The sequence below is a fragment of the Pectinophora gossypiella genome, chromosome 14 (genome assembly GCF_024362695.1).
Source record: "Pectinophora gossypiella chromosome 14, ilPecGoss1.1, whole genome shotgun sequence".
NCBI classification, from domain to species: Eukaryota; Metazoa; Arthropoda; class Insecta; order Lepidoptera; family Gelechiidae; genus Pectinophora; species Pectinophora gossypiella.
In genome coordinates, this window is record NC_065417.1 from 3,089,592 (window position 1) to 3,113,325 (window position 23,734).

Below are 23,734 nucleotides of genomic sequence, written 5' to 3' on the forward strand. Positions count from 1 at the left end.
GCAAGAAAATGAGCCTACATTTACGAGATTTATGTAAAATAAATAAATAAACATACCTACTCACTTACATTAAATTTTGTTCTAAGTATGACTTTACATGCATGACTGATATACATTACATAGTAGATATTAGTTGACATCTGCCTTCGTTTCCACGTTTTTAATGCAAAATTATAAATAAATAGTCCTACTCACCGTATATTCCGACAACGTCCTCTCAGAGGGAGCTCTGTGGCTATCATTCTCGTCCCTTAACGACGCTCTATGTAGATATGCCCCGGAAGACGGCGAATCTACGCCCGACCGGTGTGTCGCCACATAATGGTTATTCTTCACTTTATGCGCCATATTTAGTCTTTGACTACTACGTCACGCACATTTTCAAAATTCGAACGTCGGAAGTTCAGAGCACGATCGTCCGTGGCATTATATTTTTTAATTTTTACTTTTTAATTGATTCAGTAGTAAAGTTGATTGTATCATTCAGCCTTTATTTTCTAATAAGTCATGATGAGATCCAATCTTGATTTTCTGGGTTAGTTCTTGTAGGTCAGCGGCACAGATCTGTAACAATAGAATAGGGTTCCTTAATAGGGTTACTTTTGACCTTTTTTTCGGTCAACCTTGAGGTTGTAATTTTGTGGTTTACTGACCTATTGGATTTGGTTGAGTCATTGTTTTGATTGGTGCAGATTTGATTGGGAAGCTATTCGTCTTCAAAATTGAATTCGTGAATATACACATCTACCTCTTATAGCTCTTTTGATTATTTATTTAGCGAATAATCAAGCATCGAAACAAAGAAAAACATGGAAGTAAAAAAAATTGTATCACAAAATAGATAATATTTTTTCTTTGCCATTTCTAATTTTCTTTAATAGGTATTTCTTTTCTGGCCGGTAACTTTTTAAATTGAGAGTATTCGATTAGAAAATAAAGTCGATCATAATCATGTACTTTCCATTAATTAAATCGATTCGGGCCAGAAGCGATTGAATCGGACAAAAACTTGACTGACACATCAGGGTTGCCACTCTCGGACAATAATGGGAACTTTTAGATGGCCACACTGTTTCTAATTGTTTTTGAGTTGATTGATTTGTAATTCCGTCCAATTTGGCGTTAACATTACCAAATGGTTTGCATTGTTCGGATTCGGTACGGTAATTGTGTAGGTAGGTACTTTGTGCAGTTAGGTATTTTGAAATAGGATGGACATTTTGACCTATTGCTGTTTGTATTTGGCAAAATATGACAAAGATTTAAATTGAATAGGTTTTTCTAAGTTTTGAATATGGAAACACTTTTTGTTTTTCTCTATTCAAAATTTAGCAACGCAAAAAGTGTATTGAATAAATTTTAATATTCGAAAAGAAAATATAATTTGAGTTTCGAACGAAAACATGCCGTGACTAGAAATGAATAATATATTTTTTTATTACTTACCGAACATACAGAATGTTCAGTAAGCACATTTGAATGCAAAAGTATTACTTAATAAACAAATAAGTAAGTAATAAAATTAAACATGATCTATTATTGAATACTAAAGGTCAACTGTTCTCCAGCTATATAACTGTAGCGACCAATGAACTTGCATACTGGAGACGCAATTTGATGTAAACACATATATTATGTATGATAGATATGCTAGTAGGTACATAAATAAACTTCGACCTACTGGGGTCGATTAATTCTTTCAAATATCCTCTCAGACGACGCTTTCCGAGGTTCGCGCCCAACTGGGTACTATCAGGACTGTTGTCTTAAATTTTGTACCGGGTCTCTCAGCGCTCCTCATTTGTCCGGCCAAGTAATTAATGCGGCAAAACTATAACGATTCACGAAAAATACCTTAAGCACAGGTAATCGTTACCTATCGGTGTGGGAAGAACCACAGATTGACAGATGACAGAGTCCATCGCCTAAGTGGAAGTGGGCCGGTCATCTATTCCTTAGTAGACTTTTCTTGAAAATGATGGATTGTCTATAATCTAGGCTTCCAACAAAGCCGTTAAAGCTATCTGAAGCAAACCTCTATGCAGTTAGTACCTGCCTTGCACACTAATATTATAAATGTGAAAGTATGTCTGTCTTTTTGTTGCGTTTTCACGTTTTTAAACCGCTGGACCGATTTAGATGAAATTTGGTATGATAGTTTAAGACTTATTGAAGAACATAGGTTAGTGTTTAACTTGGAAACCATTTGATGAAAAGGGTATGGAAAAACGTACGCGTAAACCGAAGTCCTCATTAAGGAATTACTGGATACTTTCGACTGTAGACTCAACCAGTTTCACGTAGCAGTTAAACTCTGGCTTGCAAATAGATGCAAATAGACTACAAAGTTAAAAGGTTTTAAGTGTATAATTTAAGTTAAAATTAAGTGTGTAGAATACTTGTAAATTAGATATTATTATTTTTTATTGTTTTTAAATCTATGTGTATGCCTGAAAAGGTAGTATTTGGTGTTAATGAAACGTGACTGCTGTTTGTAACCTAAATAAAATTTCATAAAATTAAATTCTCGCTAAAGTCGCGGGCGGAAAGCTAGTACATACTTACACTCACGCTTATTTTGCATACGATAAACAGAGACTATGAATTCCATTTGCTTCGATCCTGACATACTTTTCTAGCTTCCTCCACATTCATCAATCGTTTCAAATAATCGTTTCGTTTCAAAACACAAATATAGAATGCATAGATATAATTAAAGAGATTGTCACCATTCGCAAGTTGCAAATCCAGTAACGATATAAACATGTAAATATTGACTCGCGACATTTACCAGTTACTATGGTAGATATAAATCATTGTCTGTCTATGCTAATGTGAGAGCCGGATGCAGGCGTATGCATTCGGGCTGGTTGCTATTATAATTTATTGAGTTCGATTCCCGCTACGATTAGCAAGTGTGTTTAACATTACTTATAGAATAAAGAAAAAAGTGTGCGCCAACTTTACATAAAAGTACCTCATTTTTCTACGAGTTTCCTTAAAAAAAAGATACAGGCTCCGCCTAGTTTGGGAATCTCTCTTCATCTGGTCATATTTATAATGTACCTACCCTATTTCACGTGTCTTCATTATTAGTGTGTAGTATTATTTCTTATCATAAACACATTTTTTCATTTTCTTTCATTACATTTCAAAGAATAAAACTACGTATGGAACGGACACTTTCCGTCCCGCACCATTTGGTAACCCCAGATGTACCCCCGGAACGGAAAAAAGAGAATGAAAAGGCCCAAACTCCCATATTGTATGAGAACCGTTGTCATAGATTCAACCTCTCTTTTACTACTATTCCAGCAAACTGATAACTACGATAGCTCTACTGCTTCTCAAATTCCATAGCCACTTTATTGGCAATGTACATTTTATGTTTTAGGCTGCAATTTTATCATTATTTTTCTGAAGATACTGCATACAAAAGTATTTTTTTGATAAATAACCGTTCATACTAGGGTTTTTAGCTTTCTCATGATAAGGAGGGATATCTTTGCAGGATAGTCAATATTTTTTTTTTTTTTAATATAATATTATATTAAAAATCGTCTTGTGCATTTTAACCTGCCCCTATTAGTAAAGTTTGTGGACGAGTGAAGTGAAAAATTGCCGTACTTACTTATGAACTTTTTTACAATATGTAGAAATAATAGGAAGTATTCATATTTTTACTAGTAGACGATACATATAAGTATTTTATACCGGTATGCGCTCCCGCGTGAAAGTGATAACCTTTAAGTCGGTTTCAACCGTATTTAATACAATTAGCACATGTTAGTGTCTGCATGCTACAGCGCCTAGAGTAGTAGACAGGAGAAAGCGCAGACATTCGGTAGGGAAAATGGAACCGAGATCGGTACTCACGCTCATGATGACGCTATCTCAACTTCCTGGCGCTTAATGATTATAAATAGTCAAGATATCTCGAAAAAGTTTAACTTCATCATCACCAGCCCATTAACGTCCCCACTGCTGGGGCACGGGCCTTCCCTATAGATGGATGGGGAGATCGGGCCTTAAACCACCACGCGGGCCCAGTGTGGATTGGTGGTTATTAACGACTGCAAAAAGTTTAACTTATATAATAGAAAAAAAAAACACATTTTTCTTCAATTATTTTTCCCGCGAAAAATCTTGGTCACGTCACATTTTCATCACATTTCAACAAACAAAGAAACAGTAGGTATAACTTGAAATTTGACAGATAGTTTTTTGTTTGACGATTCAAAGTGTAACTATGTTACCTACTGAATAAAGATATTTTTGAATTTGAATTTGAATTTGAATTTATTTTGTGAAATGTGACGTCACTCAATTACTCATGGCGGGCGGCTCGTGTTTCGGGTTTTGTAATACACAGATAAAAAAATCGCATTCTTCTTTTAAAAATAAAATATTTAATAATTATCTTTACATGATAAATTACCATATCCGATATTACCATAATTACTTTCCTATTTTATAACAACTGTCAAGTAGCCAATTGGATAGCTTTCTAGGTATGAAAATCAATTATGAAATTCTGATTACTAAATTAAAACAGATCTGAAGGTTTCCACAAAAACGTTTCCTTTTTTCTATTTAAATTATTATGATTTTTAATAAAGAAAAATGTAAAAATAAGCGCGCCATTTTGTCACGTTTTTCTATGACGTCACAGGTTGCTTTTTTATACAAATTCCATGGCAATTTCATGTTTTGACGTTTAGTAAACGGCTGACGTCTGATTTTTTAATGTAAAAAAACACCTTAAAAAGAAAACATCATCAATATCAGACTTGTTTCTGGCAAATAAGAAGTTAAGCTTCTGAGAAGTAATGCTTCTGTTTTATTGACTCTACTTACACGGTGCCCCATTATATCAGCGTTAGCTACCCTGACGACCCAATTGCTCAACACATTTAAACGCGGCCTAAAATTAAGGCACAAAAAATGCTCATTTTAAATCCATTATAATGCATCTGTATCAATATAAAAACATGTTTATTATCTGTTTTCAATCACAAAACATAATAATATAATATCGATTATAAGCCCGAACATGATTACCGAGACATTACGCGCATACAATCGATTCAACAGGTATCCGATTATCATCGATTCTTGCCTCATTGTAATCGATATGAACGATTGTAAAGCATTTGTTACTATTGTTTGTGGCCAGTTCAGTTTGGTCTCTGACATGTTTTGCTTTGAAACGTTTTGAATTTGGAATATAATTCAATAAACGTTATTTTTACTCGACTATTTTACGTTGGCTTTTATAATATTCTCTTTTTTCTTTTATTTCGTTGTGAATAAACGTCTGGGGCGACTCTAACGATTTTGTGTCCTGTCTACATGATGGATTATTATAATTGTTGGTCAGTAAATTGACTTTCGACTACTTGTAGCTCTGCGCACCCCATTAAGGACTACGGGCGAGTGTTTAAGTATGTTTGTGTGTACAACTAAGTACTTGACATAGCCATAACGTGGTCGTGGAAATGTTTCGTTATTTTTTTAAAAAAAACCTCGCAGTAGACTATTGTTGTCTCAGTTTTTCCCCGGAATGAATTTAATTGAAAGAAATGGAGGTTTTGTTGAAGAAGATCTCACCAGAATGATTTTTTTTTAAATGCACTTGCGTGGTCAATATGAGGCGACTACAAGCAGTCATAGGTAGGTACATCCATCGCAAGATGAACTAAGTACCTACACCTCACCGAGCTTTCTGTTAGACCAACGTGATAGGTGATGAGCCGTATAAAATGGTCGCGAGGACTATGTAAGTTGATATATAGTATTTTTAAAGGTAAGAGCTCTGACAAATCTGGTCGACATTTCAAGGTTGCATTACAGTAACATACTTTTCATTCTTTGAAGTTTTTTCTGTCGTAGTACAATCTGTTTTGATTGTTTTGATAAGTTACGCAAACATCTAATTGGCGATTCAGTTTTTTCTATTGCAAATTGGTAACGCATTTTATTTTAATGCTGCAAGAAAGCTTTTTCATTCCTATTTCGTCCTCTTGTAGGTCGAAATTTCAAAAACGCTGGAACAAAATGTTTATACTTTCTATCCAAGTGCTTGAATACAACGTTTCATGGTTTTATCTTCAACAATGACGAAATTCCATACAATTTTTCAACTCTTTTAAACCGTTTTTCGCAATTTAAGGTCCTAAGTCCTTTCCCAATGTCTAGTTTATCTATGTACCAAACATCAAAATTTCTGGGTTAGGTGTGAAAACGGAACTTCCGTACGAACTTTTATCCCCACATAGGTCGAAATTTAGAAATGCATAAATAAACATTAATTACATTAATAATTATTAATACATCCCCTATTTCAATCCTTTTTTACGCAACAAAAGGTCGTATGTCCTTTCCCAATGTGTAGTCTATCTTTGTACCAGAATTTAATCAAAATCGGTAAAGTCTTTTAGGCATCAGAGCTGTTACTTTCGTGTTTATAATATTAGTAAGGAAGTAGGGATAGTAGAGTTTAAGACATTTTAGTAATGTGTGTATGGAAAATGAATAAGTACTACAACACAAAATAGCAGAATTCGAATCATTTAAATTGCACTAAAAATCAAATGAATTCAACAAGAGAGCGTGAGAAAGAACATTGCAACCAACTTGACATCAACGAAAAAAATAACACAATGAATAATTACAACGTGGAAGAAATTAATTAATTAAACTTTTACACGTCGAGACATGTCTCAATCACGTGTTGGCACGTTTCGACATGTCTTACCACGTCTTACTCAACTCTACTAATGCGCAGTCGGGATTCGAACACAATACCCCTAGTAACTCGGTAATCATTTTTGATGGATGAGCGTGCGTTAATAGTGTATTAATTTGTTTATGTTTTTTTTTCATAGAGATGGGATGCTAAGTCGATATATTTTTTAAGTCGATTGATTGGAATTCATATTGATACACACATACATAAACTCACACCCATTTCACACGGGGTGAGCAGAGACTATGGAATTCATATACATATATTTTTTTAATGTAGGTTGGTAGTTACTTTCTGTCTTGTGGCCGCCTCTTGTAGCGGGAGAAATGTTTTTTTTTTTTAAGAACTTTACAATCAATCAATACATAGGCTAATCAATACATGCCTGTGATTGAATACTCCTTGTAAGTTGACAAAAGCTAACCTTTTTTCTAAAGTCAATCGCTATGATAATCGATAAACAGCAAGTTATTCTGCACATCACTAGCAGTTCCATCACTACAGTACAAGTTATTTAGCGCAAGTAACTTGCCTAATCTGAACTAATGGTTCGTTTATCAACTTATTGTTAGCACAACATTGTCAATGGCAGAAAAAGTCAGTGTTGCCACACTTACTTTGATTAATCAGGTGGAGTAACTTTATTATTTGCGATAACATCTCTTGGGTCGTGGTGGCTCAGTATCTAGCAGAATAAAAAAAACTTTTCCTCGACTTATTTAGGGTATGAGTTCGAGGCCATGTGTGTCCATTTATAGGATCAGATTCCACATTAATTATAAATACGAAAGATTTTTAAGTATTGTGATATAATATAATGTAATTTCAGTAAAAAATGAATGTAAATACACTAAATAAAAACTAAAAGGTGGCCACAGCGCGTCAAACGCAATATTTTCTAAAGTTTCCTTCAACAGTTACTTTTTACAGCATTGACTGTACTTACTTACCTAAAAGTACAGTTACTTAGGAAAACAAGAAGCTCGAAAGGAATTCAACCGTTTTATTGGCTATAGACATCGCTCGAAGACCTCATTCACTGGGCTTTACATCCAGAAGTTTCTTTGTTCGTCGGCAATAAAAAAAAATGTATACAAACATTGTATATATTTAAAGAATTGTTTAATACTTTTAGGTACTCTAAGGAGACAAGACAGAGCTAGAAATCTTCAAACGACAAACTTGCAGCAGCTTAAAGTATTTAATTTGTGTTTAACACGTTCCGGAACAAAGCGGCAAGACGCGAGAGGCTAAAATCACTAAGGAACAAATATTTTTTCCATACATTTTTTCACCATACATATTTTTACACATTACGATGTGACACTATGTACGATGGGCTCTAATGTCTAATAACACATACTAATAACACAAAACTACTACATATACAAGGTGTTAGTGACATCGTAACGAAAACTTTGTGGGATGATTCAGACTATGATTCTGAGTTGATATCAAGTGGAATTTCCCTTCGCAAAAGTGTGAAACTCATGTAGACTAGGTAGCATTATTTATTTACACATTTTTTTTTAAACAGGCTATACGTCACAGGCTTCTCCTCAATCAACCGGAGGGGGTATAGAGCACACTCCACCGCACTGCTCGACTGCGGGTTAGTGGAGGAGCTTTTACGGATAATAACCGGAACCAACTGCTTAACGTGCCCTCCGAAGCACGCAATGATCTTACTTTTTCGGACCATCAGGTGATTCAAGCCTGCAATGTCCTTACCAAACAAAGGGCAGTCTCACAAAATGATTTCAACAATGTCCCCATCGGGAATCGAACTCGGACCTCCAGATCGTGAGCCTAATGCTCTAACCACTAGACCATGGAGGCTTTCACACACTGTGTACATCATGTTTATTTTGTATTATTATCGTGTGTATTAAAATTCCGTACGGTCTATTCTGAACCGGCGTGCTTGTATGAAACGATTGACGAATGTGAAGGCAGCAAGATAAGTGTGTCAGGATCGAAGCAAATGGAATTCCATAGTCTCTGCTTACCCTGGTGGGAAGGCGTGAGTTTATGTACGGTCACGAGCATGAGCATATACACTTTGGTACCATGTCACATTAACTTTTTTGACAAATTGAACTGTAAGTCTCACTAAATGTCAAATATGTTAGTGCGACTGAGTCCTAAAGTGGGTACATTATATTGCTCATGACTGTATGTATGTACCAATTATCGCGCCTCGTTTTCTTAAAAAAAAAAAAAAGAAATCTGCAGTTCGTACCTATGTACCTACTTAACCCTAGAAAATGTAAAAAGGTATTTTCGCAATCATAAACCCTGAGGTTTATTTGACGAACTAAAAGTAAAACCGTGTAGTTTTGTTAACTTCGAGTTAAGTTTAACTTTTAACGACACTTGTCGCGCTATTTACTTAAAATGTTGTCCAAGTTTGTTTAGATTTGTTCTAAAGATATTTTTGTACTAAAGGTTGGCTTGGTAAGAAAATACATATAGTTACAGACATACACAACTTAACTCTTATGCTACTACTTATAACTCTCACCGGTGGTGTGGGCAGAACTTGAAGTTAGAAACTTGCAGGAATTTTTAGTTTAGTAGTGTCGGTCAAACGGGCAAACCCCATATTTTACCTAACGTGTTGAATTTGTAATAAAATCAAATTATAAATAATAATAAAAAAAAATATTTCTACAAAAAATCATTTTACAACAATTTTACAGTTATAAAATAAGTACCGCAGAAGGCGAACGTCGTGTCTTATAAGGAGGTGAAGGAATTGGTCTTTGGTAGACAGGAATGGTGAATGCTACACCGACAAGAGCGTAGCTCTTAAATTTGTGATGATAATTAGCCCGTGTAGAGTTAGAAGCTTAGCTCTACATGAGATCTGATAACTTTTTGACATTGTGATCGATATGATCTCGTTTAGTCGACATTCTACATGAAAATGTTTTTGTTGGGGTAGTGTTTATTCTATGATGATACGCTTGAATTACTTTTTAATCAATTCCAGCTTCTTCTTCTATCGTGTGGATTGTGAGGTGAATTACCAACCCCACCAACCCTGGTGTCAGGGTTATTACTGAGCCGCCATAGGCCCCTGACATGACTCATGTAACGACTACGTACTTACATCAGTAAGTAGTAACCGGGACCAACGGCTTAACGTGCCTTCCGAAGCACGGATCCTTTTACTTTTAGGACAATCAGGTGATCAGCCTGTAATGTCCTAACCAAACTAGGGATCACAAAGTGATTTTTGTGATTCGTCCCCACCGGGATTCGAACCCGGGACCTCCGGATCGTGAGCACAACTCTCAACCACTGGACCACGGAAGCCGTTCAATTCCAGCGAGAAGACGAGATCATATCGATCGCAATGTTAAAAAGGTATCAGATCACATGTAGAGCTAAGCTCCTAACTCTACACGGGCTAACTATACAAACCCTAAGTTTACAAATTAGAAAGAAAAAGAAAGAAACATTCAATAAAAAAGAAAGAAAATTCTACTCGTTAGGTAAAATATGGGGCTTGCCCGTTTGACCGACACTACAAAACTAAAAATTCCTGTACTTGAGTATGATCAAGTACCAAGAGTATTACATGCAAATTGGTCTTATCTTGAAGTGCATTTCTTCCGTTCTTTAATGAACTATTTATATAAAATCCGCCACCAGAGCCGTTACAATGGCTTCCTTCTAAGAACCTTACAACGGGACAGGCTAGTTCAGTGATTATCAGTAGGAAAGTATCTCAATAATTAAATGGCAACAGTTTAGCATAGTCGGTCGGAAAGCGGGGCGGCAACGGGCCATTGTCGGCGTTACACAAATTCTTGCTGTGCATAGTCTAAGGTGTATGCGACAGCGGGTTCACTGCTTTATAGAGGTAGTGTACGGGGAGGTTAAAATGGCCACATCGAACCAATTCGTCTAAAAAAGCAATAGCGCATATAAAAGTAAAAAGTAGTAGGTAGTGTGTAGTTTGCTGTTTAGCAATAAGGCCGTCTATTGTGCCTATTTTTTATTCGTATGTTTATGTCCTGTGCATATGTTGTTGTGCAATAAAGTATTATTGATTGATTGAAAAGTAAGCGCGCAATGCAAACAAATGTCAAATTGCAATATTGCTTTTTTAGATGAATTGCTTCGATGTGGCGATGATGTACAAAAAGCTGTAAAAGTCCAGTTTCTTGCAAAGTCAAATCATCGCCTCGCGTTATTCCGTTTTTCACAGGGTCCGCTTACCTAACCTAAAGATTTGACAGGTCCGGTTTTTTACAGAAGCGACTGCATTAGTAGTTTAGTTTTAATTATTTGTAACTGTTAAGTTTTGTAAATAAACCTAGGTTTTAGAACGTTAAAACAAGTATGTAGGTATAATAACATAATAATTACATTATGTAATACAAAATATTTCTATTTAGAGCATCCTATAACTTTGTTTCTGTATAGCATCGTAAGCATGATTATAATTAAGTAAGTATTTCTTATGTAAGTGACTGTAAGTCTTTAATAAGAAATAAAGATTCGATAAACCTAAACCTAATAATTACCATAGGTAGTATTAAATGTGCCTATAAATTTTAATATGTACATATATAAATTAAGTCCTACTGAATTAGGATATAGTCGTGCGTGAGCTTATGTTTTTTTTTCTTTTGTTTTTGTCGTGACTTATTGTAGATTTGCCTCAGACGGCATTAACTATTTGGCCGGACTAATGGGGAGCGCTGAATGTTCTCACTCGGTAGCTTTATAAACGCTCATCTCCCGTGCTGCGCACCACATTGCGCACATATTTTTCAACGAGCCATTGTATTTGCGTATTATTGTTTCGGTCAGTGACGCTGGAAGATTTATCCCGTACAGCATTGTACGGGGCAGATTCTGTGCTAACTATTTACTATTGCTATAACAACCTCTGTGGTGCAAGTCGTTGAGCGTTGGGCTCGCGATCCGGGCGTCCCGGGTTCGAATCCCGGTGGGGAAATATCACAAAAATCATTTTGTGAGCCTTGTTTTGGTTAGGGCATTACATGCCGAATCCGATTGGCCGAAAGTAAGATGATCCGTGCTTCGGAAGGCACGTTTAACCGAAAAAGTTAACTGTGCTTTAAGAAGAAAATAGCTTATACTTAAGAGTTTTTATGTTAAGATTTTCATTTGTACTGTCTTTGGCCCTGATAAAACCCTCTGTAATAATTAAAAAATATATTACGTCCTCTAGAGGGTGCCACATTGAATTCAGCGTGACGTCACATAACCTATAACCACCGGACAATCAAGACGCTTCTAGTGACACCTCATTTGTTAAATTCTGACAGGTTGTTTAGAAGTTAAGTTGGAACAGACGTACATACATACCGGCCGCAGTCGGGTAAAAATATATCGTCACTGAAAAGGCAAAATTACGTAAGCGCTAAAATGCCATTTCAAGAAAAAGCCGTTGAAAGTATTATTTCGATTTTTTTATCAAAACTTCTTACCCATTTATCGTCGTTATAAATGAGTCATGTCAGGGGCCTTTGGCGGCTCAATAGTAACCCTGACACCAGGGTTGATGAGGTTGGTAATTCGCCTCACAACCCACACGATAGAAGAAGAAGACCCATTTATCCTAGTTTGGTGACGTCAACGTAAAATTACATTGTTTGTCATATTCTATGTCTAGCAATAACATTTATATCATGGACTGCTATTTTTGGATATTTTGGCGCTTAAGTAATTTTGCCTTTCCAGTGACGATATGAATGTTTTTTTTAAATACTAATAAATAATAGTAAACCAACACACGATGTTCAAAAACACATCTTTTCTTTCACAACAACAGTCAAAAAAACAAAAAGCTACAACTTTTTTGTAACGTAATTTCAAATTAGATTAATCATTATTCATCTACCGGTTAATTAAACTTATTGGATCGGTCATAGCTGACGCTTCTGTAAGTTAATTGTGGTTATGTTATTAGTATTTATCTAGTTGGTATGCATGAGATGGGTTAATCTATCGAGATATTAGTTCGTTAACTGATCAATCTTGAAACTTGTTAAATGGTGATGGATGAGCCAGTGGTTTCCGAACTATTGAGTCTTAAAACAACCTTTAGGTATTTAGTTTGATATCGTATGTAATCAACTAAAAATAATATAAATATGAGAAAACTTTTTTAATTTTAAATATAATTAATTAAACATGTTTATCGTGGAATATAAGTACTGATTTTTATCACTTGTCGCCACAGTACTTGGGGTTAAAATGGCCACATCGAAGCAATTTATCTAAGAAAGCAATATTGCAATTTGACATTTACGCATATAAAAGTAAGTGCGCAATGCAAACAAATGTCAATTGTCAAGTAGCAATATTGCTTTCTTAGATGAATTGCTTTGATTTTGATGTGGCCATTTTAACCCCTGTTCATCGCATTAGTTATCTTAGAAGTACTTAGAACTTCGTTTCGAAAGTGATTCAATTTGTCCTTAGAGTGATTGTGACCCTGCCTGCCGTAACAATCTATAACAGTCACGAAGATTCGTATTGAATCAGTATACTTTTAATGAAGGGGACGGCGCGTACGCAGTCCCCACTACCAAAAATAACGCACCCGAGTTATCCACATTAGGGATAATCGCAGGGGTCAACCCGTCCGCAGTGCAATGGACAGGCCTCGCCCTGGGGGAACCGCCTTCTTGATCACGGTGTCCCCTGTGCCAGGTAAGTATGCTTTTAAAAGCTCAACTCAAACTATTTACGCATTTGCCGGGGAATCTTAACACCGCGATGTAGAAATTGTAGTGACCGGTACAGCGACATCCGACGGACTTTTTTGGAACTAACAGCAGGAAATTCTTCGTCTAAGTCGTAGGTTTACGTCAAAGAAAATGTGTAATTAACATTATTTTATCAATAAGTATGTATACTAATATTAATAATTTAAAGTTTACTTATGAAAATATTTGATCAGTTCATTATTTTCTTGTTCAATCTGAGCAAAATTTTCGCGCTCAAGTGCTCTTTAAAATGATACGCATAGGTAATAATAGTCTTCGAAACTTGAAATTAAGGTTACTTGAGGTCAAATAATTGCGTGACTGTAATTTTGCTAGGCTGTTTCAAGAACATCGGATGTTTTCAAATCATAGTTTATTTAAATATTTGAATATAAATGTTATTAATTCCTTGAAGTTACTGTAGGCATGTTGCTTCTCAATCGGGGTTCGCGGGTTCGAACCCCGGTACCGAACTTGCACCAATGAGTTATTCATTTATCTTAAGTGCAGTTTTCATTAACACAGTTGGCTCGAGAAATGACAGGTATCAAGTTTTCAATATAACATAACATAAACAGCCTATATACGTCCCACTGCTGGACACAGGCCTCCCCTCAACCGGAGGGGGTATGGTCACTTTGTGAGACTGTCCTTAGTTTGGTAAGGACTTTTCAAGCTTGAATCACCTGATTGTCCGAAAAAGTAAGTTGATTCCGTTTTAGTTGGTCCCGGCTATTAGCCGTAAAAACACCTCCACCAACCCGTATTGGAGCAGCGTGGTGGAGTATGCTCCAAGTTTTCAATATAGTTTTAAAATAGACGTAAATTGATAGCCGAATATGGAATCGAAATCGGAATGAAGAGTGCGTGAGTTATGCCGGGTTATTACAATTTTAACACGAATACAGTCCACCTGTCTTTGACCTATCCTCATTTACTATACCACTTTGTGATCCTGATATCGCCTGGGTGTCCCCGAAAGTGTTAATTTTTATTCTTAAGACAAATATCTAACGTCCTTAACCCAAAACTACTCAACTTTATTATCACACCGATTCCCTCACAAAATAACCCTATAACTACCATCCCGTGGTTGAGCAACCACGTCGTCACGCGTCTACCAATCAAAACCCCATCAACCAGAATTAGATTTGACGGGTTCTCATCAACACTGTTTCTAACCTTTTTTTAGCCTTCCAGAAATTATGGGTGTTACTATGAAGATAATGGGAAGTGTAACTTTTGAGATTAGATTTTGGGTGGGGGGGGGGGGGGACATACACACACACACACCCACATATAAACACACTCACTCATACACATGTCATCAGATGTCATAGAATAAACAATAACGCTACGTATAGAACGGTAGCTCTCCGCTCCGCACTAATTCGTACCTCACCCCCTCTGGGTCTTACTTTAGTCATTAACCGCTGTTAAGAAAAGCTGCTAAGGAATACGGGCAGCGAAGAGAGTTGAAAGCCAATAAACCATACTGCATAATAGATTCATAGATACATCCAAAAGCATTTTCAAATACATTTAAAACGCGATTGATAACATTATACTTATAATTATTCCACGCCCTAAAGATGGTGATAATAGACTTATAAGCCATATTTCTCGGGTTCCATATCATCTATAATTCGTATCAATGCCTCAGATGGCTGGATTATGATGTTATCTTAATTTATTTAAATTGAAATCGTGGCGGATAAGCGGCCCATTCAGACTTGAGCTGCGTAAGTGGATAGGTGAGGCTAGACGTTTTTTGTTGACGTGACTTATTGTAGATTTGCTGTAAATGGCATTAACTACTTGGCCGGACAAATGGGGAGCGCTGAAGGCTCTCACGCGGTAACGTCCGACTTTGTATAACATCTATAAGCATGCAGGGTGTTAGTGACATCGTAACGAAAACATTGAGGGATGATTTATATTTCAGTGAACCATGTAGTCGGCATAAAGGGGTACTTATCGGTAAACAATGCTATCGGTGACCAATTATATCGATAAAATGTTTTCCGACATACCGTTCTGAGTTTGATTCTCAGTTGACATCGAGTGAAATTTTCCGTTGCGAAAGTATGAAACTGAAAATAATTTGAAAAAGAAAAATCACTTTAATTATGAATTTTCCGACAGGAAATTTCACTTGATATCAACTCAGAATCATGGTCTGGATCATCCCCCTCATTATTCGTTACGACGTCACTAACACTGCATATATGAAGAAATTTGAAAAACTTCAAGTGCTAGTAGTCTAAAATTTTGCATAGGGGTTCGTTTCGACGAACGTTCGTGACGACGACGGACGTAGGTCCTCATAAAGACGGGATTTTGCGAAATATGAACCCTAAAGAGGTAAAAAGGTTGGCAAAATATGTATAAAAATGATATAGTTATATTAAATTATGTAGTCCTAACTAAACTCGGGATCACAAAGTGAATTTTGTGATATGTCCCCACTGGGATTCGAACCCGGGACCTCCGGATGGTGAGCCTAATGCTCAACCACTGGACCACAGAGGTCGTTAACAGCCGATTGTCACAATCGTTTGCAAGTTGGCTTAGGCTTCAGGTAACAGACGATCGCCCATTGCTGGCTAATTTCACCATTAGAAATTTCTTCTTATATCTTTTCTAAAAGGCGATAGCCGCCGATGACATACATTATCTAAGATTGTTATTTCGCTGACAATGTCGCGACATGTACTACTTATAATATGTGAATAAATAACTTTTACAAACAAACAAAACCATTAGAAAACCTTTCGTACTTTTTTTTGTAGGTTGTCCGTAAATGGGGAGCGCTAAGGGCTCTCACCTGGTACGAAATTGAAGGTCTGAAGGTGCCTAGTTGAGAACCTCGGCTCAGGGCGTCATCTGACTGGTTTATGTTTGAAATAATTAATCAATTAGGGAAAGAGTCGACCATGCCGATATTGGGGTTCTGAAGTGTTTGTTGTCGTGAGCTGATTGCTGCCTCTATGGCTAGAGCAATCGGGTCGTCAGGATCGCATATTACGTTCTTCGACCATATGGTCGAACCAAAATACAATAAAAACAAATAAAAATCTAGCCGGGACCTCCGAAGCATCATCAATTGAATTAGTGACCACATTAGCTCTAATGCCCGCTGTAAATACCTCACCGTGATCTGATAATACGGTCTATGACCATAATAAAAGAGGCCGCGTCTAATAAACAGAACTTTTTGATCGCGTGAGTGAATTCAGAGAAAGAATGTTTTTGAAGGAACCATCCCACAGATCATCCTCATATAGACTGGAATGAACTGAAACGAACGCAAGACCCCACTGTTTTATTCCAACAATATAGGCTACAACAGAATAGGATGTGTACAAACTGTACTCCTATGGAAATCATTTAGATTAGGTTCATTTAGTTTAATTATATTTATTTTCTGTGGTACTATTTTTATATTCCTTCATCTTTCTTTCTGTAACTTGTGTATTTTGTGCTCAATAAAGTATATCTTATAAAAAATCTCTCTCTCTTTCTTTTTATCTTATCTTATCTTATTATCTTATCTTTAGTTCGTCTCAGAGAAGATTGAATAAATAATAAGTGTAGTGATACAGATCATAATACCTACTAACTAATAATAACTTTTATTATTATCATCTACATAGTAGAAACTAGATTTTATAATCACCGTCTGTTTGTTCATTGTTTTGTTTTGTTCAAACTTTATTAATATGGTGTCTACAGTACGACATGATCTGTGTGAAGGGATAATAAAGGACCCTATTACAATTATGGGACCAACAAATAAGGGTAATACGATTAAAAAAGTAACCTCAAGTAATAGGTACAGTTTCTTAACTCGTATGAGAATTAGATTTTTTTTTAAGTAGCGTCCTCAGAAGTCCCGGGTTGAAATCCCGGTGGGGATATATCACTTAGTGATCCCTAGTTAGGTTAGGACATTACAGGCTGATTACCTGATTGTCCGAAAATAAGATGGTCCGTGCTTTGGAAGGCACTTTAAGCCGTTGGTCCCGGGTACTACTTACTGATGTAAGTTAGTAGTCGTTAAATGAGCTATGTCAGGGGCCTTTCGCGGCTCAATAATAACCTTACATCAGGGTTGATAGGGTTGGTAATCCACCTCACAACCCATACGATAGAAGAAGAAGATCTTAAGTAGGAAGAAGCAAAATGGAATTTCATAGTCTCTGCTTACTCCGGTGGGAAATAGGCGTGAGTTTATTGGTGTGTATGTATGTATCTTAAGTAGGTACATCGTACTACTTACTTACTTGGTACTTGATAAAAATTCGATCCCTGATGAGAATCAAAAGCTTGCTGTAATTTAAAGTAGTTTCGACTCTTGATTTTCATACCTGAAAATAAAGAAAATAAATTATTAATTGTCATATTTGATGATTTTATGATTTTCGGGATTAAGTTATGTTTTACACCAATCAGTTATTAATTTATCTTGCAATGCAATTTTCACTAACACAGTTGTTGGCTCGACCATTATAGACGGCGATACGGCTCACCACCTATCACGTTGGTCTAACAGAAAGCTCGGTGAGGTGTGGGTACTTAGTTCATCTTGGGACGAATGTACCTCTGACTATCCCAATCGGTAGTAAGGAGAATAACAACTCAAAGGGGTGTTTTTCATCGCAAAAGTATACAATTGAAAATAAATTAAATAAAACATGAATTTTGCGACAGAAAATTCCACACCTGACTATCACGGGATGACTATGATGAGATTGGAGTGATCATGGCACTTGCAACAGTGTCGAAATATCGGGAGTCTCATATCTCCATTTAAACGCGGTAAGAATCCGTTACTATGTGCTTTAATTATGATCATTACGATGTCACTAACACCGTGTATACTAAGGAGAATTCAAAACAAGATATCAAGACATACTGTGTGAAAATGTTCTATAGACATGATTCTACACTTGATTAAGCGTCATAACATAACATATTAAATTATTTGACCTTAATATCCCGATATCTCTATAATCTTCACGTGACGCGCATACTTAGCATATCAAAACGCTGAGCTGGAAATGCCGAGGTCGACTCGTCTTTACGGTGGATACAGACGGACTATTTATTTAATATGTAATTTATTGTAAGATAAGACAATTTATTTCAATATAAAATATATAAAAGATTCTGTAAAAAGCCGGACCTGTCAAATCTTCAGGTTTGGTAATCAATCCCTATGAAAAACGGGATAATGCTAGGGAGACGATTATACAAAAGTTTATGCGAACTTTTGAGTTACTTAATTCGTTTGGGTTTCGCAGTAGGAATGTGCTCCGAGGGTGGGGGCTTAGGTTTCATCATACATCGTCATCACCTTTCATAATTTCATTAATCATCATCAAGACAAAAATACATTAGACATGGCTGTATGGGCATAGTTCCCTTTGCCTTGCCCTTCGGGGAAAACAAAAAAAAAAGTCTTTGCTTACCTCGGGGGTAAATATCATGAGTACTTATATATAAGATAAAATTGTTCGTCATGTAAAGAGCGCTGTAGCATATAGCTATATTTTGATTTTTGTAGGAGTTTAGTATTTTTTGGAAAGTTTTGACACGAATATGTAAAGAAAAACAGAGCTCACAATTCCTAGTCTGCGAAAACCCTAAGAGCCAGATCGCGTGTGTAATCTGTGGTCCCAGATTGTTCATGTCAAAACGAATGGCGATTAAAATAATACGGTATTTATCGCATTTTGAGTGATACGCCAATTTTATGCCGCTTACGCCATTTTTCGACAGAATAGATATACAGTCAAGGTTCTCTGTGGGAATTAGTTTATTGTTTATTTTGTAAATGTAATTGTGTTGTGAGCCATGGTAGCCCAGTTGGTATAAAGCTTGCCTCTCACTTTGAGGTCGCAAGTTCGAATCCAGCACAGGCCTAAACCAATGACTGTCGAATTTGTTTTCGAATTAATGTTTGGATCATAAATGAATATCACGTGCTCAAAAGCTCTGGTGAAGAAAAACATCGTGAGGAAACCCACATCCCCGAGAAATGCATTTTCGGAGGTACGTGACCTAACCTGTTTTGGGCTGGTTTTTCCTTCGCGGGTTGGAGGGTCAGACAGGCAGTCGCTTCTGTGAATAACCGGACCTGTCAAAGCTTCAGGTTAGGTAAGCGGACCCCGTGAAAAAAGGAATAATGCTAGGGAGATGATGATGATGAATTGTGTTTATTGTTTGTGTACCTAATGATAAAGTTGATCACTGGCTTGCTTCTCAAACGGCGAACGCCGGTTCGAACCCCTGTCCTGGACTTGCACCAATGAGTTAGCTTCACTAACACATTTGTCTCGACTATTACAGACGGCGATACGGGTCTATCTACAATACATTCCCAATTGGGCTAGTTACCCGTCACCATGCTTAACGGCCTCCGTGGTCCAGTGGTTGAGCCTTGTGCTCACGATCCGGAGGTCCCGGGTTCGAATCCCCGAGTTTAGTTAGGACATTACAGGCCGATCACCTGATTGTCCAAAAGTAAGATGATCCGTGCTTCGGAAGGCACGTTAAGCCGTTGGTGTCGTTTACTACTTATTGACGTAAGTACGTAGTCGTTACATGAGTTACTTCAGGAGCCTATAGCGGCTCAATAATAACCCTGACACCAGGGTTGGTGGGGTTGGTAATCTACATCACAACCCACACGATAGAAGAAAACCGACCTTTCTCTTACACCAACGTGATAGGTGGTGAGTTGTATAGCCGTCTATAATGACGAAAGAATAGCTAATGTCATCATCATCATTAGCCGTACGACGCCCACTGCTGGGCATAGGCCTCCCCCAAGCATCTTCACGACGATCGGTCCTGCGCTGCTCGCATCCAGCGGCTTCCCGCGACCTTCACCAGATCGTCGGTCCACCTTGTAGCGGGCCTACCCACTGAGCGTCGTCCGATACATGGACGCCATTCTAGAACCTTTCCGCCCCAGCGGCCATCGGTTCTCGTCGCTATGTGTCCTAACAAATGTAAATACCTCCTAGCCAATGTAAATAGGCACAAACAATCGCTACTCGTAAAGTCAGGCTTATTTCCTCTCTAATAAAGTATATTGACCAAAAGGTGTGGTTACCAGTTATCTCGCGAACTTAGACCTGGCTACCGATATGCCTGTCATTATATATGGTTATGAATAGCCGCAGTTACCCCCTAGTAGAACAGAGATAAAGCCTGCTAAATGTCAGTGGAACATGTCCTTAATCTACGCCAGTCTATCTGTGGATTAGGTGGTATTATTTTGTTTAGAATCTGCATTAGGTAACAAGATTTGATTCTGATATTAGGCAGCTAAATTACTCAATTGTATAACAATATTTTATGTTTATTTTTGTTAAAAGAACGTCTATGGCCTTGTGCCGAGGTTTCGAGCTTTTCTTGCAGCTTCTTTTCCCTAAAACTACTGCAGCTTCTCACAACTTGTTTAGCTGGGGAAAAGAAGCTGCAAAGTTGTCCCTTTCCCTCACGATGGTGGTTTGTGCTTAGTACTAGGTTACACACAGACCCGGTATTTAAAATAATAATCCACTCTTAAATCATAATCCGCCCAAAACGGATCATAATATAGGCTGTAAATCAAATTATAGTATATTTCCCAAGGTATTGTTATCCTGATTTATACTCAGCGCTGGTCGGCGGTTACCTTGCGCAAACGCTGGGGTAGGCGCAGTACAAATTATGCAGGCAGTGTGCTAGCTACATAATCACTTTTAAACAAAATTATTATTCAGTTTCTGGAGAAAGATCAAATCAAATATACTTACTTTACTTTATTGCAACAAACAAAACAGACAAACATTTATACAAAAAAGAAAAAAAAAAATAGAAAAAAAATCTGACTCGGACGGTACTTGAACCCGCAGCTCTTGTCAAGCCGGGACGAGCGTTAACCATTTTGTAATGGTCCGGGTCCGAGCTATGGGTTCAAGTCCCGTCCGAGTCAGAATAATTTTCGATTTAAAATTTTCTCTTTGTGTGTTTCCCTAAGAATGGATAAATGCTATTAAAACAAAATCATTTATACAACATACAACTACAGTACATTTGGGCGGCCATATTGCTCTGAAGGAATTTCCCCTGCCAGGAATCAGTTATAAGATCTTGGAGGCGGTACGGTGCAACCTGATCTTTTTATTGTAGTCTTTTCCTTCTATCGTGTGGGTTATGAAGTGGATTACCAACCTCAGCAACCTGATGTCAGGCTCCTGACATGACTCATGTAGCGACTACGTACTTACATGAGTAAGTTGTAACCGTGGCCAACGGCTTAACGTGCTTTATGAACCACGGATCATCTTACTATCGGACAATAGGGGATCAGCCTGCAATGTCGTAACCAAATCAGGGCTCACAAAGTGATTTTTGTGATGTTATGTCCCCACAGGTTTCGTAGAAGAGAGGGCCTAAATTGGTTCGCAAATAAATGTTACCAAACCAGTCATATATAACCATTTTATGGACTTACTTCGACCCTAATATGACTATTCAATTCTAGCCACGAAATGTAAGAAAATTAACATGGAATTGTACGACGAATGTGCCTTTCGTAATGTTATTTAATTGTGCTTTATTGGTATGGAGTGACCACATATTGAGGGTAAAGTGGAACTTTGAAAAGGTTTATAAATTTATGTGGGATGGGGCACGAATAAAACGTCAATTTTCTTTACCCTTGTTTATTTAAAACGTTTTATAATTTTGTACGTTTTCCCCTTTTTAAAAAACAACCGACCGCCATTTTCCTGTCATTCCGCAATCTTCTCTTCTCTCTCGCTCACTCCTCGCTCTCTCTTTCACACACCTTTACATCACGTTTCATTCATCCTACCATTCCTACATTTTGTTTTCATGGGTATTTCCAAATCTTCGCTGGTATGGTCATTAGGTACATTACACAGAATGGGGAAGGAAGTCATGGATTTCCTTTTGACGTTAAATACTTAGTTACTTATTATTGCATCACTTGAAAATGATTTCGGAGGCATGTGACCTAACCTTAACGGCCGTATTTCACTGGGACCAGCGGGAAGTTATTCAGGGTTCGGCAGTCAGCAACAAATTGGTTGGGCGACCAGGTGAGGCGTTTACACAACTGCCTAACCTACATTTATTTAATGAGCTAGGGCCCTAATTTGGCTAGTTTTCCTTTTGGGTTGGTAGGTCAGATTGGCAGGGAAAAACCGGACTTGGGTAAGCGGACCCATTGGAAACGCCATAATGGAAATTCAGTGTATTAAAAGACATATAGTTCGGTCAATTAGAACATTTTAAGAGATTTTATTCACTGGAAGATTTTTTTTTCTCTAGGATACACCGTTTTTTGAGATATTAGAGAATGACCCAAAAATCTCCTCCTCCCCCTACTTCGGCTCGCCCCCTAGACGAACTTGTTTTTGAATTCATGTTTGGATCAAATATGATTATCACGTGCTTAGCGGTGAATAAAAACATCGTGAGGAAACCCACATTACCGAGAAATGCATTTTCGGAGGTATATGACCTAACCTGTTGTTGGAATGGTCTTCCCTTCGCGGGTTGGAAAGTCGGACAGGCAGTCGCTTCTGTAAAAAACCGGACCTGTCAAATCTTCAGGTTAGGTAAGCGGACCCTGTGAATACGGGAAAATTTTAGGATGTCACGCACTATACCCCTTTTAAGCCCATTGTTGACGGAACTAACGCATTAATATTACCAGTCGCATAAACAAATAACCGTGAGAACATGCTAGTCGGTCCATATAAATGTTAAGTATCTAATTAATGTTTTCTTAAGGCATCGTGCACCGTAGAGCTGAGTAGAAGTCAGCTTTTGAATGCGAACCAGTGCTGGATTGCATTTTTATGATAATTTTGACATTTACAGCGTTATTAATAATCGATAATGTATGACGTGTCGATTGTTGTATAAAGCGTGCCTACTCTCAATGGATGACAGCACAATTTTTGACTATACTTACCATAGAATAAAGAATGCGCGCTGGCATCTCGCGGGCGGCTAGCGGTAGCCGATATTTGAGGCGGTGCTGTGCTGCAGCTGTGTCGGTTCCGTGCCACAACCGTGCCGCTATAATGTAATACGACCTTAACTCTCCGCCCCGCACCAATTCATATCGGACGCCGACCGCACCCCCTCTGGGTCTCATTTTAGTCTAAATAACCGTTAGCCGCTAAGGGGGAGCGCGCAC

At 37.5% G+C, this 23,734-nt stretch overlaps 1 protein-coding gene and 1 non-coding gene across 5 annotated transcripts in view; both read right to left on the reverse strand.

Moving 5' to 3' along the window:
- LOC126372532 (uncharacterized) overlaps positions 1-23,734 on the reverse strand; it is a 163,241-nt gene that overhangs the window by 26,349 nt on the left and 113,158 nt on the right. For 3 of the 4 annotated variants that reach the window (XM_050018350.1, XM_050018347.1, XM_050018349.1), the window contains one exon: positions 196-564. In XM_050018350.1, the coding sequence (XP_049874307.1) occupies positions 196-348 (153 nt within the window). In that variant the 5' untranslated portion in view covers positions 349-564. Of the gene's footprint in view, positions 1-195; positions 565-17,789; positions 17,874-23,734 lie in introns of all 4 variants that reach the window. The other variant, XM_050018348.1, reaches the window with a different exon arrangement.
- Positions 13,293-13,455, reverse strand: LOC126372902 (U1 spliceosomal RNA). The gene has a single exon (XR_007567242.1). It is a non-coding gene; the product is annotated as a U1 spliceosomal RNA (small nuclear RNA).